This window comes from Rhea americana, unplaced genomic scaffold (assembly GCF_003343005.1).
Source record: "Rhea americana isolate MKP2758 unplaced genomic scaffold, rheAme1 scaffold_69, whole genome shotgun sequence".
Classification (NCBI taxonomy): Eukaryota; Metazoa; Chordata; class Aves; order Rheiformes; family Rheidae; genus Rhea; species Rhea americana.
The window spans coordinates 3,501,476-3,520,423 of NW_028186856.1; the positions used below are offsets into that span (position 1 = coordinate 3,501,476).

The 18,948-nt window shown below is 40.6% G+C and overlaps 1 protein-coding gene across 3 annotated transcripts; it reads left to right on the forward strand.

The window, feature by feature from the left end:
• The first annotated feature begins 3,268 nt into the window (after positions 1–3,268).
• On the forward strand, positions 3,269–18,649 carry GAS2L3 (growth arrest specific 2 like 3). Of its 3 annotated transcripts, none has more exons than XM_085321232.1 (9): positions 3,269–4,898; positions 4,968–5,015; positions 6,020–6,188; positions 6,850–6,968; positions 8,198–8,339; positions 11,743–11,806; positions 12,499–12,634; positions 13,872–13,979; positions 14,769–18,649. In XM_085321232.1, the coding sequence occupies exons 2-9, from the start codon at positions 4,986–4,988 to the stop codon at positions 16,179–16,181; spliced, it is 2,181 nt and encodes a 726-aa protein (XP_085177358.1). In that variant the 5' UTR covers positions 3,269–4,898; positions 4,968–4,985; the 3' UTR covers positions 16,182–18,649. The 3 variants fall into 3 exon arrangements, with proteins under 3 accessions (XP_085177358.1, XP_085177357.1, XP_085177359.1); XM_085321231.1 differs by having other exon boundaries at positions 3,269–3,654; positions 4,782–5,015; XM_085321233.1 differs by having other exon boundaries at positions 3,269–3,654.
• Positions 18,650–18,948: the final 299 nt, after the last annotated feature.

Below are 18,948 nucleotides of genomic sequence, written 5' to 3' on the forward strand. Positions count from 1 at the left end.
AGGTGGCCGGCCGGGAGGGGAGGGGGTTGTGGTGATCCCGCGAGGAGCCCGGAGCCGCCTCTGCCGGGCACTGCTGCAGCGTTCCGCTTGCATCGGGGCGTCGCGGGAGGGGAGGGGAGGAGAGGGGACGCTCGAGAGTGCTCGTCCGTGATTTGTGCAGATCGGGCGCATTTCGGGGTGCGCGGGCGGTTTGTTTCCAGGAGGGCGGTGCTGTGCCAGTGGCAGCTGCTCGGCGTGGCAGGGGTCCTCTCGCCCGTTTAGCGGCAGGTCCGACCCGTGCCGGGCTCGCGCCCTGCCGCCGGGCTTGGCTCCGCGCCGCGCGTGGGAGGAGCAGCCCGGCCGGGGCAGAGCCACCCTGCTGCGGCGGGCGCTGGGAGGGAGGCGCCGTGCCGCTCTCCATCGCCTGCTTAGCGAGGGAGCCAACGCCTGGCTGCTTTCTTTAACCCAAAGCTGGCCCTGTTGCAGGGATGCTGTGTGCCGCCTCCGACAGGTTAGCAGATAAAGGCATGGGAAGGAGCACGTATATACCTCTGGGACCTTTAAAGCGTAGCTGGCCTGTACCCTTGTAATTATATACGTGCTGGGTGGATCTTTCATAATAAAACTGGATTTTCTAATGAAGTGATAATGAACTCTTCCTGACTGTGGCCAGCCAACAGTCTGCTTCTGGGACTTCAAATGATGATCTCCTCAGTGATGCTTTGCTGGAAGAAGTGGGTGGGGGGAAAAGGGAAGGAAAGAGAAGAGTTTGCTTTTGTTTGCTTGCTCAGCTGAGTTGGCTTAACAAGATGGGATGGCAGGGCAGCAGCGTCTCCCTGAAACCGAGCTCTCCCGTGGACAGGATGCTCTTGTGGTAAAGGAGCCATCGGCACCTCTCCTGTGGAGATGCTGGGTGCTGAGGTGAAATGCTCCTTCTTGATTTCAGGCAGCTTTCCCTGCCCTGGTGTGGGTGAATTCAGGGGCCTCGCGCCCCTCCCAAAGAGGAGAGGGGGTTTGCCGCAGTGCACTGTGTGCACCCGTGTTGGAAGGTGCAGAAAGGCAATCCCTGAGGAGAGCTGTCAGCTGGCCGTAAGGGAAGGAGTTGGTTGTYGCCATAAAGCACTCCAGTGTGGACTGACTAGTCTGGTTCTTTCTCTTTTATGCCCCTGAGGCCTCCCCAAGAAAGCAAAGCTCCTGCTGACTCAGTAAGGCATTAAAAGGGCTCTACAACTGCTGTAGCAAAACACAGTCATGCTCCATGGATGTCTCCTGTGCTTACCTATTTTCTTTTGCATGTTAGGATACATGTATATATAAAAAAAATCTAGATACCCTGTACTAGGTTTCCACAGATATTGCTTTGACAGCTTCTTTCATTTTAGAGTGTTTAAGAATGTGAGTTTTGGTAGGTACTGTCAAAACTAATATACATTTTCCAGCTGTTCTAGGCTAGTCTGTTGTGACTGCCGTTGGGTGTTGATGGGATGGAAGATGATATGTGATGCATCTTMAATATTCAGTGAGAATGTAAAAGTATTTCTACCAAGGTTTTTGTGAGTCTGTGAATCCCTTTAGGATCTCCTGCAGCTAAATCAGTGGCTGCTTCATCTGTATTTCAGGTTTCTGTGGAGTCGGGCATTTTTTTGTTTGTAAAGTGTTCATGGCTCACTCTGYGCAATGTAGTAAAATGTGACTTGTACTTGCTTCATCTTGTGCAACAGAATGGTTTGTAATTAGTGTGCCATGTCTTGCCGGTTGGTCCTCTGTGAACCGTCTGTACAACTTGATACAACTGATACTCAGCAGGCTCTCTTGCGCAGCACTAAGAGCATGTTTTTGGTTTCCTGAAGTGTTTGTATAAAGCACTTTAGCACTTACTGACTTTGGTGCTGTTTGGTTGCTATRTTGCTGGAGGACAAAGTGGCGGGCAGTGCTCTGGAGAGCAGAGAGAGACTGTACTGGCTTCTAGATGGACACCGGTGTCCTGTGTGCTGTGGCAGGGCATAGGTAACCTTTTTTTCAYGTCTCTTCATTGGTGTTGATCCATAGGTGTAGTCTTTTATTTGTGGTTTAGCAATCAGCCAGCTGGCGGCAGGCAGCTCCTGCCTTCTACATGTCATTTGCCGTTGACCACCTGTCTCGTAGTAAATCAGTGTAGCTGTATATGTCACATATGAAGCTGATACTAGGCAGTGTCTGTCCCCTCCTACCATCCCAYGTAGCCTGTTGGCAGCAGCAGAAGGGTCAGTGGAGGAGGAGGTGTTGTTTGGGCGTGGTGGCGACGATGGCTAGAAAACTGGATGTGCTGAGCTTTGAGCGGGGCTGGTTGCCCCCCAAGTTGGGAAGCAGTTGCATGCTACTACAGCTTCCCCCATTCTAAGGGATGAAACAGGTACAGAGCCCTCCTGAGCGCCTTAGGCATATCAGCTGGCTGGGAAAGTGGAATGGCACGGCCAGAGGCTGTGCACTGGGCATGCTACGGTGAATTCTCATTACGAGGCCTTTTTTTTTATTTATTTATTTATTTTTGCAGCGGTGAGCCCCAAAGACTAAATGCCTATTGAAGGAAGGAGAGCTGAAAAAACCTGAGCAATCTGAATTCAATATCTAATACTTGGTTCATTCATTATATACAACTTTGTATGCTACAGTGAACCCTGCTGGTTTGGGAATAAGTTAGATTTGACTCTCTTACTGCGGTATTTTCCTCCCCACAGCACCTTATGTGCATATTGGCTACTTGAAGGTAGCAGATCTGTGGGTCTTTCTCATCCCATGCCTCTTCCCTGTACATGATGAGGCTATGTTAATCTGCAAACAGGGCTGTTTGGGCTGATCTGAAAATGGCTAACTTAAGCTCAATTAAACCATCAACTCAGAATCCCTTCAGGATTTTTCCATGTTATGAGAATTTATTTTATTATTTTTTCTAAATGTTATTCYGATGCCATGATAATAAGTGAAGCCATTTGACTTTCTAGAGAGCCCTGAGGCATATAGGCTTACAAAATAACTTGTTTTAAAAGAGCAAGCCCTTGAAGTTGAAGAGCCTCAACTTTCCTCAATGACCTTTTATTATTTATTTATTTATTTATTTATTTTCCCCCAAGACTAGGCTTTGCTGGGCATTCCACAAAGCCGCGGATGCTGGGCATTCTTGCGATAGCTGCTGCGTGACTGTTTCGCTTTGTTCGCGTCCGGAGCGCTCCCTGCGAACTGGGCTGCCTTTTGTTCTCCGCCTGGCAGTCGGCGCGCGAGGGCTCTCGTTAGCCTCCGTGCAGCTCCTCCTTTTAATGAGAGCGGCTTCTCTGCRGGCTGTTCGACTGTTGTTTTATTTATTTTTTTAAATCAATGAAGCCTCTTTCTGCGGCTCTCTGGGGACAATGGCTTTCTTATGCTAAAGGAAAATGTATTCCCCCGGACCAAGCTGTGGGAAGCGTAACATGCTCATTAGCAATGCTCAGTACATACCCTGCCCTTCCCTTGTCCATTCAGACATGGACAAATGACATCAAGGAGAGGATGTCTCTTTTTGTCTCGCTTAGAAATAAAAGTAAAGGAAGGGGCAAGAGTCCCTTGGAGCGTCTTTGRTAAAGTTTGAGTAGCGCTAGCAGGCTCGGGAAGAAGCGGCTTCAGGCTGAAAACGAGCGGGTTCTTCAGTTGCCTCGCGTGGAGGTAAGTTGGTTGGACTTTCTGGTGCGTGTGATCCTCTGTAGCGTGCAAGGTTAAAGGCAGGGAGAAACGRGGAGGAAACAGCACGATTCTGCTCTGTAGTTTAGAGGAAGGGGAAAGGTCTTTTAYGAGTGTTAAGTTGTCTGTGATGGGCTATTTGGCCTTTTGGCTTTGGAAAGCCAGGTTGTGATGCAGATGGGGGAGAAGAGTGACATCTGCGTAYGAAATCTAAACATTTAGGGGCAGAGGAGAGGAGTTACTTATTTTTAGCAAGAAAATGAATGGCTTCAAGTTATGTGTGACTATGCCTGCCATCTGATCTCCAGCCTGAGCAGTAAGATAACGTCCTACTGCACCTTTTAAGTAAAGGAGCAAGAAACCTGTTTTTTTCACAGGCTTCAAGGAGTAGGTAGATTGCAATRCCCTCCTCTACCTTTATGGAGGATTGTGTTGAGGAAATTCCTTCCAGTACGACCACAAGCAGCCAACCTGATAATAAAATACATCTCTAAACCTGTAGCCTCTTTAGGGAGGGTTGTTGATCCCCAGTCCAGTGTAAAGTTTATGCAGGATTTTCCCATTAAGGAAAGCGTTGCCGCAAAATACTGCGTAGGCTTCAGGAGAGAAAGTGTAGACTACATTGCCTCTAAAATGATTTCTTTAAGGATTTTTTCCAAAGGGTATTATCTTGATAACCACATTGCTGCGGTAGTTTGCATCGTTCTGTTGATACCTTAGGTGTGTGCTGTCTGCCTAGAAAACTAAGTCAAAATCCTTGCAGAAATTAATAAAAACAAGGGTTTTTCTCATGTACCCATGCAAGAAGATATCTCATTCTGTAAAGTAGTTCCCTCCTGTAAAGTTTTGCATAGTCTTCTAAGTATTTAATGTAGATTYGTGATGCATATGTGCGTATGCATGCATGAACTAGGTGTACTTTTGATAGCTTAGAAGGAAAGAGCGAATGCCAATATTCTTAAATCTCAGAATGGTTTGAAACATAGTTATTTCTCTTTGGCAAAGGAAATACCTTAGAGCTTCTTGAAGTCATGCAAACCTTTGAGTATTATTTATGCCTATAAAGTAAGTTGGTATTTTGTGCTGTAATAACTACTACTTTTTTTTTTAAGGGCAAAGAACCAAAGTTGATTGAAAACTGGATCAAAACCTTAAAYCTTAAGATACTTCTCTCATTTTCTCCCTCCATCCCCGCTTAGATTGACTCTTATTTTGGAAAAACAGCACTGGTAAGTTTTTATTGGGATTTTCTAAAAAGCAGGAGTGACTATATTAAAAATTCTCTTCTCTTTCCCCAGGGGGAGAAACTGATGTAAATGCAGATGACCATGCAGAATGCAGTTCAGGTAAATACTTTTGTAATGCTTAAATTTTTGTTAATGCTTTTTTTATGCAAAGATCTACACTGAAGCAGATGAAATGTTAGAATCAGTGGAGCTATCTTTAGCTTAATCAGATGTAATGTTTTGCCCATTTTACAAATGAAGCTATGTGGCAAGATTGATATAACCCAGGAATGCTGGATCCTCACCCTGTATTTTATCAGATAGGTGATTCTTTCTTTCCGTAAGTGCTGACACCTAAGAAGATTTGTTAGCCAAAGACTGAGATTATTTAAGAATTAGTATGATGATTAAAATGTGTTGTTGCTTTTTTTWAAAAAAAGCTTATATTTGAGTTAATCAATTGAAAATATAAATACATATAGATGTGTGCATATATACTTGCACACTTGCTGAACTGAAGGAAAGTGGCTAAGAATATTGTGAGGACTCCTCCTCTTTGGAAATCCTATACTTGAAACTTCAATGTGATCCTTTTCTTCAAAAGTAAAGGTAGCTTTTAATCTGAAAATACATAGTCCTTAAAAGAAATGCAAAGGATATATGTTCTTGCATAGGAATATGCTTCCTCTTTCAACTTCATCATTTTAATAAATTAAACATAAAATACATCCAAAACGCTTGATCAGAGAAATCAGCAGACTGTAATAAATTATAATATAAACTACAGATTTTATTACTTAATGTGCTGAGAAAAATTTAGCATAGGTTTAATACATGTCATCTTTATTTAAAATTCAGGAAAAGTCAGTCATTTGAAAGCCAAATAAAATCTGTGTGTGGCCACAGAAGGATGACTRCGAATTCAAGAGAACAAATATAGTGGCACTTCTGATACAGCAGTCGCTAGAGAGAGTTGCACCGTGCTTGATACTGTTACGTTGGTTTTGTGTATATGAAGGGAAATGAAAAATTACCTTTTGAGCAGGAGATCTTTAGTATAAATCAGAACGGCAAGGTTCTGTCATCTGATTGCAAATGTTAGAGGTGGCTATCTTCTTCTGCAGGTGTGGTTTGGAGATGACCTTCCTTTAAGTCCGCGAAGTCCTTTGACTCCCAGGCATGGCCCAGGTTTGGCAGATGTGTGCCTGTATGACCAATGGATATCTGTGCGGCATGAGGCAACTTTGGTGCCTATGCAAGAAGATCTGTCAATCTGGCTGTCTGGCCTGTTGGGTGAGTTTAAAAATAAATCACTGTCTAGTAAATCWCAAAGCACATTCCAAAATTCCTGTCAAGGCCAACACTTAATATTCATAATACTATTRAAATTTGGTGTGTTTATGCCTCAATAATTAGGAGAATTGCATTAAAATGCATGTGTTAGTTTCAGCTTTTAATAGCTTCTACCTTTTAGAGGGAGGGTGATTAATCATTCTGATTTATATTTCTGAATATTGTTGTCTAATTAAAATCCAATTACATTACTGAATTTTAATTTACTTTTCTATTTCTACTAATTTTCAGTTTGTCAAGTCCTTGTTGGGGGAGATGGAGGAGGGGGTGGGTAGTTATGGCATCTAGCTGGGCAGAGGAACAAATACTAGTTTAGAAAGAACCTTTCAGAGATTTCTTTCTAAATGCTTTCATTATTTTATTACTTCAATGGCAGTATGTTTGTTTTGGCTCATAAGATGGGAAAACGTTCATCAATCTTTTTAGAAGAACTCAAGCAACAATGGTACTTAGTATTTATCATAGGACTTTTCTTCCTTTGTAGACTGTAGCTTAACCTAAGTCTTTAACCATGACATGCTGTGTACGAGTTGCCAGTAAGTTCATATGAATTTCTTAACCTTCTGTGGAGTAACTCTAATATTTTTTTTCCTTTTTTTAGGAATAGAAGTCACAGCAGAGCAACTGCTGGAAGAACTTGATAATGGAGTACTACTTTGCCAATTGGTTGGTGTTCTTCAAAATACAATTAAAAAATGTTGTASCTCAAATAACTTAAGGGTGAGTCATATTGTGGTTTTTTCATACATATATAAACCACTCAGTTGTAAGAAGTACTAAAATGAAAAGCAGGTAAAACTTCCCAGATTTGTGTTTTTCTGCTGTGTATCCAGATGTTAATTAACAACAGTATGGTTTTATAGATGGATACGCCAGGTTTATGCAACGAGTAACACTTATTCCATTTGTGAACCAAATCTTAAGATCCTTACTATAAGTCCCCAGTTAGTCTAACTTCAGGAGAAGTCTTGCCAGAGGAAGGTCCAGTGCAAGACTGGACTCTGTTCCCTGGATAATAGCAGGGTGGGTTGGTAACAAGGTATCCACCAGCATTTAGTGGTACGTTTTATGCCAGAAACTGGGAGCTGAAGGCTAGTATATAAGTTAGCCRTGAAAATACCCAAATTGAGTTGTACTTGGAGAACTGCAGCTTTCCTGTTAGGAACTAGGGCTGAGCTGAAACATGAATCCCAAACAACTTGCAATCTGCATTTATAAAATGAAGAATACTGCTCTGTAACCTTGGATTGTAAAGCTGGTAACAGTAGGGCAGGTAGCATATGCTCAATGTATAGGTACTCTGTAGTTATGGCAATGCTTAGATTTTTCAAATGCTAGATCATTAACTAACATGCACCAATTGATAGGATAATACCTTGTCTTAYCATATCCGAATACCTTTTTTGTATTTGTTTTTATTGTTTTATTGTTCTATCTGTATCTTTTTATCTATATCTTTTTAAGGAGGATAGGATGCCCAGTTTGATTCCCTCTGCTTTCTACAATGATCTCTAAAATACTGAAATGTGGCAGCTGAGTGCAGTTTCATCAGTTTAGGGTTCTTTGTGCTCATTCTACTGCCATGAACAGAATGTGGGAGGAGGGAATAATTATTTAGACCTGTGAGCCTACTAGGAAGGCTTTTCACCCAGAACGTAGAGAAATGTGGAGGCAACTGTATGGACAGTTTTGAGAGAGGTTGCAGAGCTGAGGGTTGCTTGCTCGGAGTGACTGCTTACATAGRTGAGGGGGAATCTGATTCGCATTAACATTGCCTTTGGTGTGGTATATGTGATCTTTTTCTATTGTTATTTCTTTAATACAAAAATAGTTACCAATCACTGTTTCTGTACTCTGAATTTAGGGTTTATTTTCCTCTTAAAATATACCTTGAAATATGTTGGCTATGTTGATGTGCACAATGAACGTTTGTTTGCTTCCTTTGGCAGAATTTCCCTATGAGAAAAGTTCCTTGCAAGAAGGATGCTCCAACAGGATCTTTCTTTGCTAGAGATAATACTGCCAACTTTCTGAACTGGTGTAGGGCCATTGGAGTTGAYGAGACTTACCTCTTTGAATCTGAAGGTTTAGGTAAATCTACCTTTTATTAAGACTTATTTTGATCTGTAGATGCCTAACTACCTGGGTCATGGAGCACTCTTATGTACAGTCTTGTGAAGCCTTTGTCATGCCTGTTCCCATCCTGTGCAAGCATCTAATGATTTTATTTATTTTAAGGGAGTGTTCCTGCAAAATCCTTGAAAGATCGGTTTGGTGACTGCTGTAATTTGAATAATGCTTTTCCAACTTTGTGAAAGTTGCAGTGTGGGAGGAAGAGGAAAGTGGGAGCTGTGCAGCAGACTGCTGCATATTTTCCATCATTAAAAAGGCCACTGAGTAACAGAAGGAAACTGTTGTGTCCCTTCTATTTCCCCTTGCTTTCCCCATGCTGGAAGACCATGAAGCCATGCAGTCAAAACACAATAACATCCTTTATTAACATCCTTTATTTGGTATTTGAGCTCATTCTTATTGCACTGAAATAAAGTATTCAAGACTGCTAAATTCRGTAACTACATCAGGGCGTTGTGCCTGAAGTGACAACAATCTGTTGGTAATTTACTTCAAGATCTACTTGACCTAACAGTAAGCCATTTGTATTTTCCCATCTAATAAGATCGTTATGAAAATAAATATTACCAACTGTGTATGTGCATATACTTACCCCAGTGCACAGTATGTACCTTGTAACAAACTGATATTTCCAGATGGAATAAAATCTTTGACTGCTGATTAGGAGAAACTATGCTTTCATTGCAGGGCAAATAATGAAATACTCCTCTACCAGCTACTATGTCGGTAAAAACTAACTGATACAAACCTTTCTGTGGCAAATAGAATACTTTTTAAAAAAAAGTATTTTTACCTTTTAAAATATTTTTACTTAAAGGCAAAGTATTTGCATGTCAAGCAGCACACAAAAAAATGCAAAGTACCTTTATGTTCTCAGTAATCAAATGAATATGTTGCAGTTGGGCTGCCCATGCCTTCTCTACTGCATCAGCCTTTTAAATAGTTGTGTAAACATCCTTATTTGCACCTGTCTCGTTCTGATTTAAATAGGGAGTCTGTCTTTAAGCACCAAGAAATACAGATAAGTAGGAGAACTGAGGTATAAGGAAATTATTCTTAATATTTTTCAGTTCAGCTTGTATGAATTCTATTGCTTAAACACCTTAGTTCTCTTAACTGGGTGGGTAACTAAAACCTGTCCAGCCTCCCTGAGATAAGCAGATGGGATTTCCTAATGCTGTGGCTTTTGCTCGTAGCCAAGAAGTGTTTTAAAGTCTGATTATAACTCTCAACACAAGCTTGTTTTGTGGCATAAATGTCATCTTTGAGCCTTTTTGGCAGCTGGATGAGCAGACTTGCAGGCTCCTTGATGAGACATTCTTTCCACTGATGTTCTCCATTGAACTTTCAAGGTTTTTCTCTGTGAACGAACTGGGAAAAGGCTGTCTCTGAAATTTGACAGTTKTCCCTTTCTATCAGGTACATACAGCAAGATATCCTGAAAAGTGTGGAAAGCCATGGAGGAAAGAAATTAAATGGCTTTTGAGATAGCAGAAAGGGAGAGTAGCTGTCATGGGATGTCCTTGCACRACTTTGACATTGAGCCCAATGTCTACTTCTGCTAGGGGTATATTCAGATTTTTTTCTCTTTGGATTAAGGCAATTTACACTATTTCTGCAACAGCTGGCAAAACAACTTATGAACAAAAGAAGAAATAACCTCCAGTATCTTTCAGAATATGGCTATGCCAACTTACTGTTGTAGAGCTATCCTTTGTAATTCTTTTAAAAAGTAGACTTTAAAAACTATCTTTATAAATTGAAGTCAATGATCACAGAGTGATTAAGGATGGAAGRGACTGCTGGAGATCATCYTATYCACCTCCCACCCCCCAGCTTAAGCAGGGTCACCTAGARCATGTTAGACAGGATCGTGTCCAGTCTCCAGAGAAAGAGACTCCRCAACCTCTCTGGGGAACCTGTTCCAGTACTCTGGCACTCTCGCAGTGAAGAAGCTTTTCCTTATATTTGAGTGGAAGTTCCTGTGTTTCAGTTTCTGCCTGTTGTGCGGAGACAGGACAAGAGGCACCACTGAAAAGAGGTGAAGCAAGACTGGATGAAAATAGAAACATCTGACTTTCTACTCAATTTATATATTAAAAAATACCTTGGTCTTATTTAAAGCAAAGCAATTTTAAATATCAAATTAAACGCGAGCATGATTTTAGATGCTATCTGTAAATATACAGCTGGCTCATTGGATTTCTTTTCAGAATTTCCAGTTTCTACWGAATATTGTTACTGTTCAGTATGAAGAAAGTCAGACTTCTTGTTTAGATAAAAAGTGCACTGTATAAAAATTGTAGATACAATTTTCCCGTCTCTTATATTTGATGATTCTGATTGTCCTTTCTCCCAGCTTTGGCTATGTGAATTATTAGACCATCTTTCCARTTGGCTAAGAAAGCACAGGGCCTATTTGTGTTTTGTTTTTTTTTCTTTTTGAGTTCTTTTGTACTACTTTTAGTAGACTTAAAATTGACTGAATTCCAATTTCAATGTAATAATAATGTAGTAATTACTTGTGCATGAGATCTTGAATTATTTCCCTCTCTGTGGCCCGTGTATTGCTTGCACCCATAGATTTCCATAAGTGGGAAAGGAGGTGTGAGCATCTCTGTAGAGTGGCTGCAGCTGGCAGCAGCGTGAGGTTTCCTAGGGTAGCTGCACAGGCAGGAGCTTCTGCCTTGTCAAAGCAGCCACGTGGATGGGCCTGCTGGCAACCCAAACTTTTAACAAGATAATAAAAAAACAGCTATCATGTGCTGATATAGTAACAATCATCTCGATCATCCTTTCCCAGGCATGTTTTAAACTGTCTAGGCCGACTGGCTGTGTATAGCCACCCACTTGTCAGCAAGATCCCTTGTAGTGTGTTCTCCTCTGGTTATTTATCTATAGACTGTAMCTGTGTCTGTACACACACATGAAGCAATAAAGTATAATTTCCTATTTCCAGCTGTTGAATGCTCTGGATCCCTGAGACTGTTAAAGCATATTTGGCAATAGAGAAGGGAAAGTTCTCAGCAATTTTGCTTTCCAGTTTGAATCCAGAAGGAACAGCATAAAACCAGCTAAAATATGTTTCTCTTAGAGAGAGAGAGAGGAATTTGGCTGCAGAAATGCCAGGATGGAATTAAACAATTTTTCAAAGAGAATAAGAGTTAAAAAGCACATAGTGATTTATCCATAATACAGTACACCTCAAAATGGCTTAGTCAAGTAATATAGTTTGCATCTCCATAGGAGATGGCTTGGTTGTTGTCATCTGTTCCATATCTTCCATTCTCTGTATCTAATTGAACAGCCCTTCCCACAGCAAATATAAAATAACTCCCCCCCTTTTTCTCCTCCCTTTTAGTTCTGCACAAGGATCCAAGACAAGTGTATCTCTGTCTGTTGGAAATTGGTCGCATTGTGTCCAGGTATGTGAGCCATGCAGGCTTTTAACTAGAGAGTAACAAATACAGTTTTTCAAGCAAAAGTTAAGACAAGGTTAARATGAACTACAGTTGTTAAGTATAGCACAGTAGGTGCTTTTGTGCAGAAAGTAATGAGTAGCTCTTCTAGGCCTACCTTACAAATGTGAATATTTTTTCAAATATTTAGCAGATTCATCTCATGCAGTAGTGCTGATGCATGCTGCTTTCTATAGCTGTATGTTTGAATGTTGTATTCAGCTTATAGGTATGTGTACATCTTGGAAGCATACCTGAAGAACTCAGTGAACCTTATTTTTATTTATTTATTTTTTTTTTTAAAGCTTTGGGCAAGCATGGAGGCTTTAAATATGAATCAGCTCTTTATTATTCTGTAACTTTAGACTTCTAATTTATTTCCAGGACAGAATGATAAGCTTTACAATAGTTTATCTTAATTTAGTTGTGACCTAAATTGCATAGGTTTGAAAGTACTGTTACTGCCTTCTGTGCTATCTCTAAGATCATCTTTGGGACAACTTCTTCCATAAACTCAGAACTATGCCTTCTCTTTGGATCACCAAGACTTTGGTGATCCTTCTCTTTGGATCAGTCCTCTGATTGATGTAGTGCTGCTCTCTGTCATTCCAGCTGTTCAGCATTTTGCAATTAAGCTCTTCTTATGTATTTGTGTTGAGGTATGGAGTTGAACCTCCTGTGCTAGTAAAACTGGAGAAGGAAATTGAGCTAGAAGAAACATTGCTAATGAACTCTGAACCAACATTGCCTGTTAGCACAGCAAAGTCATGTCACCATGGGGAACTGCATGAGGCAGTAAGTACTACTTGCACTTACTTACACTACCTCACTTATTGTTGAGTTGGGCTTTAAATCAAACTCTTAAGTTTAGTACTTGTGTGATCTGGCATAGTAAGCATAGGTAATTTTTTATCTAATATTTGTAAGCCTCTCTAAACAGAAAACACAAACGTATGCATCTCTTCTTAGTTTTTTTTTTTTAAATGTTAGCAAAATGTTGTCATGCATATTTTGGAGCTAATGCCTCAGTGCGTATAAGTTTCTTGAACTTCCATTCTTTCTCTCTTTCACTGTTTCCTTTCTCCTCATTTAAATTTTCTTATATATCAGTATTCTACGATTGTAACTTGTACTGCTCTTCAATTTAGTGTTCTCATCAAACTTCATAAAATGTGAAAAGTAGGTTTTGATAAAACACTTGTGAAAGAGAGACTTTAAATAAAACCTCTACGGCTGTGCCAAATGGAAATGAGTATGTATGCAGAAGAGGAAATAATTTCCTCCTCTTGTGAACTGATCCAGAAGGAATGATAAATAACTCTCCTATTTTGTTTAAAAATACATACTGAGACTTTAAAGCTTGTTTATTATAAAAGTCCTCTGACGATGATGTATGTAAAACTTTTGCTCCGTTTGGAATGTCAGTCACCAGATTCCCCCTCTGAAAGCTGACTAGTGTTGGTGCTTGGTGATGGCCTCGACGTCCCAGTTCTTTAAGTGCCTGTAACAGGCGTGTCTTGTCTAACTCTGGTTAGACCTTCCTCTGGCTTAGTGGTAAATTACAAAAACCTTGSGAGAATGCTGAAGTACTACTGGGTCAGGTGTAGCAATGGGAGTGGTCCTGCTGAACACCGATTCAGACACAGAAGAGGCCCATGCACTTGTTTCAGTTTCTTGCAGCACTAATAATGTCTTTACAAGGATGTGGTTGAGATTTGATGCTACTGTGCACGGGCTTATAGACAAATCTTAAAATGGAAAGTAGAAATATCTTAAAAATGAGGAAATAATGAAAATTAGATCTAAGCAACTCAAAATACTTGTCTTCTCTATGTATCTGCCTTCTTACCTTCTGTTCTATATTTTGAAGCTCTATATAGCTGAGATTTCTTTTGTGAGGGAATAGAATTCTAATGTTTCTGTTGATTATGGGATGCAGATATTGGTATCTCTTGGTGTGCTATAAAACACAAACTGTTAAACACACGCTTCTGTCAAAATACTAACGGATGCTTTCAATTCTGATAACTAGGTCAAACATATAGCAGAAGATCCTCCCTGCAGTTGTTCCCATCGATTTTCAATTGAATACTTATCTGAGGGACGTTATAGGCTGGGAGATAAAATACTGTTCATCCGAGTAAGTAGTTTCTCAATATTCCAAGTTACATTCAGAAGAGAAAGAGAGATGTTTTTGGTTGGAATACCTTGTTTTTTCTGGTAGTGTTTTAGAATCATAGAGTAACATAGTTTGGGAGGGGCCTCTGGAGATCACTTAATTCAATCCCCTACTCAAGCAGGTCTAGCTAATTTGATTTTACAGCCGTTGATTTTACAATTACAGCCATGCTAAACTATAAGCGGGTTAATGATTTTCTGTGTTTTCTAAATTTTCAGTAAGAACATGAAATATAAAGAAAGATAATACAACAGAGATTTAATCTGAGAATGTTGATTGGTCAAAATCTGGGCTCTTAGGGTTTATCACTAGCAGAGTAGCTGAGCGTTTTCTTAAGCAGACGTAAGAATTTGTGGGCTTAAACAGTTATGAGGACATCCCTAATTTGACCAAAATCTTTATACTAAATAAAGATGCTGACAGAAGGGATAAAAGTTTTATTTGGTACTTGTTTTGTTTTCTTCTACTTTTGTGTGCAAAACTTGTCTCCTGTATACATATATATATATATGGTTTCATTATTTTGCTATATGTAATGACTGTCTCTGCAGGAGAGACTGTCTATTAGTAATAGGGAGCATATGCCTCATCACATAACTTTTCTTTTTTAAATGATTCTCTGTAAGAAAAAAGGTCCTATTTTTAGTCAATTCCAGTAGATTATAATGTAAGATAAGGAGATACTGCTGCAAAAAGTAAGACAGGTATTTCTCTTGTTTCTTCCCTCCTGCCCCCCACCTTCATCCTCAGATGCTACATGGCAAGCATGTGATGGTACGTGTTGGTGGAGGCTGGGATACTCTTCAAGGGTTTCTGCTGAAGTATGATCCATGCCGAGTTCTTCAGTTCGCAACTCTGGAACAAAAAATCCTGGCGTTTCAGAAAGGGGTCACCAATGATAATGTCCCCAACTCCTCAGCTAGAAGTCAGCATCCCCCTTCCATGAATCCAATGTCAGCAATTAAYATGTTTCAAAAGCAGCCATCAAAACCCCCTACTCCTGTTTCGGCTCTAAAGGCTRCCCATGGGGCCAGTGGTAAGAAGACTTTATCTAAACATCCTCAGTCCCCTGCCCTTTTGGCATCGCCAAAAGTACCATCACACCCATCCTCTACAGCTAAACCACTGTCAGTGAGGTCCAAATTACAGGGGACTCCAGTGACAGGCATGCAGTCATCTTTCAAACCAATAATGGGCACCTCAAAGAAGTTGGAGTCTCCTGCACAAAATTCACAAGGTTCTGCTCCTTCACATCCTATGCAGTGTGTAAACAAGGGTCCTGCAGGATCAAGAAGAGCCCTTGTTCATTCTGAAACATTGCGCAAACGGATTCGGTCCCCTGATGCTCCTAAGGTGAAATTTGCCCCGGCCCAGAAGTCACCAGGAACAGGGCTACAGTCTACCCTCTCGTCCTCCGCAAAACAGCTGCCTAGAACAAACGAAGCAATAGCTTCAAAACAGAAGTGTGTCCCTTCTAAATGCAAACCTGTATCTAGTGGTACAACCAAAACTAATTCTGTTGCTCCGAAGCCTGCACGGCCACCCATTTCAAATCTGCGTACCGTTGCCAAATTTGCACATTCTCAGCAGATCCTTGCAAAACATCCTTCTGAAAATACTATTAAGACTCCAGGGACTGGGTCTCAGAAAGCTCCACAAACAACTTCTGGCCAGAGAAGGAACCTTAAAACTACTTCAGTCCTCAAACACTCAGTTTCTGCACCTTCCCTTGCAGTTACTAAAGCGTCAAAATCACCACCTACGCTGGTATCTGCAAGCAAAAGTGTACCTTCAGCTGCCAGTAAGCAGGCAGCCACAGAGCATTTACAGGCTCAAGATGTCAGTAAGAGCCTTCAGGTTGATCCTGCGTCATCGAGACCTCCTAAACGCACTCCATTATCTGTTGTACGGCTTCCTCAAACTTCAGCCAAAGTGGCAACGACCAAAAAGCCAGCAGAGCCTTCCACAAAAAGWCAGCCTGCGACCAAAAACTTGCAAGCAAATGAAACTTTCATCCCAACAACCAAGAAGCCTCTCTCTAAAGGAAAAGCAGCAACAGCAAGTAACAAAGGGGTTCCTGGTGTATCAAAAGGCCCTCTTACAAAGAGTAGGCAAGACGATCACTATTTTGTTATGACAGGGAGTAAAAAGCCCAGAAAGTAAAATGTCTGCTACCTGCTGTGGAAGTTTTAATGTCTTGGATATGAGCCTCTTGTATCTGCTACACAGATGAGGGGGAAAAAGTGTTAAATAACACTACATTTAACGTATGAAATGTTAGGTCTAATGTACGTCTTGCTGCGTAACKTACAGGAAGAACTATATGTATTTTGTGGTTTAAAATCTTCTATCCTGGTATGTTTAGAAGTAAGCTTGCCTGCTGTTCAGCACTGTAATGCAGRACATACCTGTTTGCTGCTAGCGTAACCTACTGTGGGAGAGGGTGGGAGAGAGGAGAGCGGGAGCAGAGCTGCTGCTTTTGCTGCTGACGCTCATTCTGAAGGGAGCTAAGTCTTCAAGAAGGTTTCACCCAGGGCAGAGCCTGAGTGATTCGGGTTGTTCTGGCACATCTGTTTTGAGGCTTGTGGCAAGAGATAGAGCTGGGTGCATGCACTACAAGCCCTAGTACCTCAAAGAAAACTTTTTGCTTTGTCTTCCAACCAAATTTAGGTCACTTACCCGTTTTAAAAAGAGAAGGGAATCTCTAGACCTGTTTAGATTTGACTGCTGCGTTTATCAGTTCTTACTGGGTCCCCTATAATATGCCTTAAAGTGGCCTCAACTTACTGAGAAATGGAGCCTCTTGGGTTTGCGTCATGGAGTTGGACGTGGAGTGTCATGGCCTTGATCAYTATCACTTTTTGTGCCTTAGCCTTGCAAATTCATGGCAGATCTCTTCAGCGAGCAATGCTACTTTTAAAATTTGAGGTGCTGGGCAGTTGTTTTCCCCTGGGATGGAGCCCCTGAGTGACTGCCACTCCCGCGGCACATGGCTGCGAGTTGTACATAAAACTGAATCCCAAGTGCTAGAAGCTGATTTTGTGAGCAGTGGCCTTTTTTTGTTTTGTTTTGTTTGTGGAGACCTTATTTCTGGCTCCCTTGTATTACCTTTTTGGAGGTGAGAAGTAGTTAGTTTCCCAAAGAGCTGAAGAGCAGGGACAACATTTGCCCTAAAACACATAGAAGTGCCAGAAAAATATGTGCCATTTACACTCACAACTCCTGAAGGCTTTCAGCAGGTTGAACATTTGTGGTGCTCAACCCTTAACTAATGCTGCGCACAGAAGGGGGTTTCATGGTGAATAAAAACTATCGTCTGTTCGCTGTCTTTGGCGGGTAGCGTTGCTTGAGATATTTCAGGTTTAATGAAAGGTTAGTCCTACAAACATTGAGGAACTCTCAAGTTCTGTGAAGAGATACTGTGGACTTCCAGAGACTGCTATTTTTTTTCGCTATACCCAGGGTGTTTACTTAAGGGCAGAAGAGACAAATGGAAACTGCAGCTTCTGGCAGTGTATATTTAATATTTTTCACAGAACTRGAGTAAACCATCATCATAAACTAATAATGAGTTCTCATTTGCAGTGGCAAAGTCACATAACTACCTTTCTGAGCACCTTGTTAGCTTTGTTTATTTATGATTCTATTTATGCTTATCTACTGTACGATATCAGTTACAACCTGCTGGGAATAAACTGTAAATAACTATATCRAAAATATAGGAAAGGAAAACAGACCTATTTTAATAAAGTGGACGCACGTCCCACAAGCTCACATACAAAACAGTAAGCTTGGGTGAGGTCTTATCACTTACTTGTTTTATATATACATGAGTCAAAGTTACTACTGTAAATGTTAAGACTAGTATTGACTGTAGTGGAGTGCTTTTGTGTTTGATAGACAGGGCACATTGTCTCAAACACTGAAAGTATTTTATAGTAGATGACTTGCTTTTGATTTCAGGCTTTTAAATAGGGAGCTACATATCTCATGCAGGTTAATGCCTGGATTCTTGGGCCTTCTTTCTGAGCTGTTTACAAGTTTTTTAGTAGTACTTTAAAAACTGAGACCTTGGATTCCAGTGTAATGCTATCTTGGAATCTAATTTCTTCAAATATGACTTCAGAGAAAAGGACATGGATGGCTTCATTTTTGTGATCCATTATGTCATGTAGTAGACTGAATTTTATACTTCAAAACAAAATATAAAAATGTAAGTTGGGAAACTGACACAGAAGGAGGCAAAAAATTCCTTTTTATAATTGAAACCTGAAACAACTAACCTAAGGATGGTCTAGTGGGCTTTGTTTAGTTTTGTTTTAATACAGAAAGTACATTCAAGCATGATCTGACTTATGGAAATATTGCAGTCTCCAACTTTATAGCCGTATGCTAACTAAAGCTGCTGTGTGGCGATGAGGTAAGCCAACAAACAAAATATAACAAAATACCTCTTAATCAAAATCTGTAATTTTTTTGCAAAGTTTAYGTTGCCAAATAGCAAGTCGAATCTTTAGCTTGTGTTGCTTTTTGTGAGAGAAAGCTAACTTGGAGCAAGAATCTGAATTCTCCGTGTTATTGATGTCTTTCTGTATGAGTACTTATTTTAAATAAATATATACTGCACCTTTTTACATGCATTATTTTTCTTCTGTCCTCTTTTCACAGGGAGGGAAGGAGTGCATTTATTTATTTTTGAAGGCTTACATTCTTGCTGTACCACCACATAAATAATATCTTCCATTTCAGGCTATGATAAAGACATAAATAATTGTATCTAATACATTGCTGTGTTTGGAGTTCAGACCTCTTTGCTCAGAACTTGGCTGGGGTGAGAGACTAATTGAATAGAAGGGGCTTTCTATATTTTTTTTTCTTTAAACCTGGCAAAGGGACTGAGTAGCCTCAGATATACCGCCAAGAGTTTTAT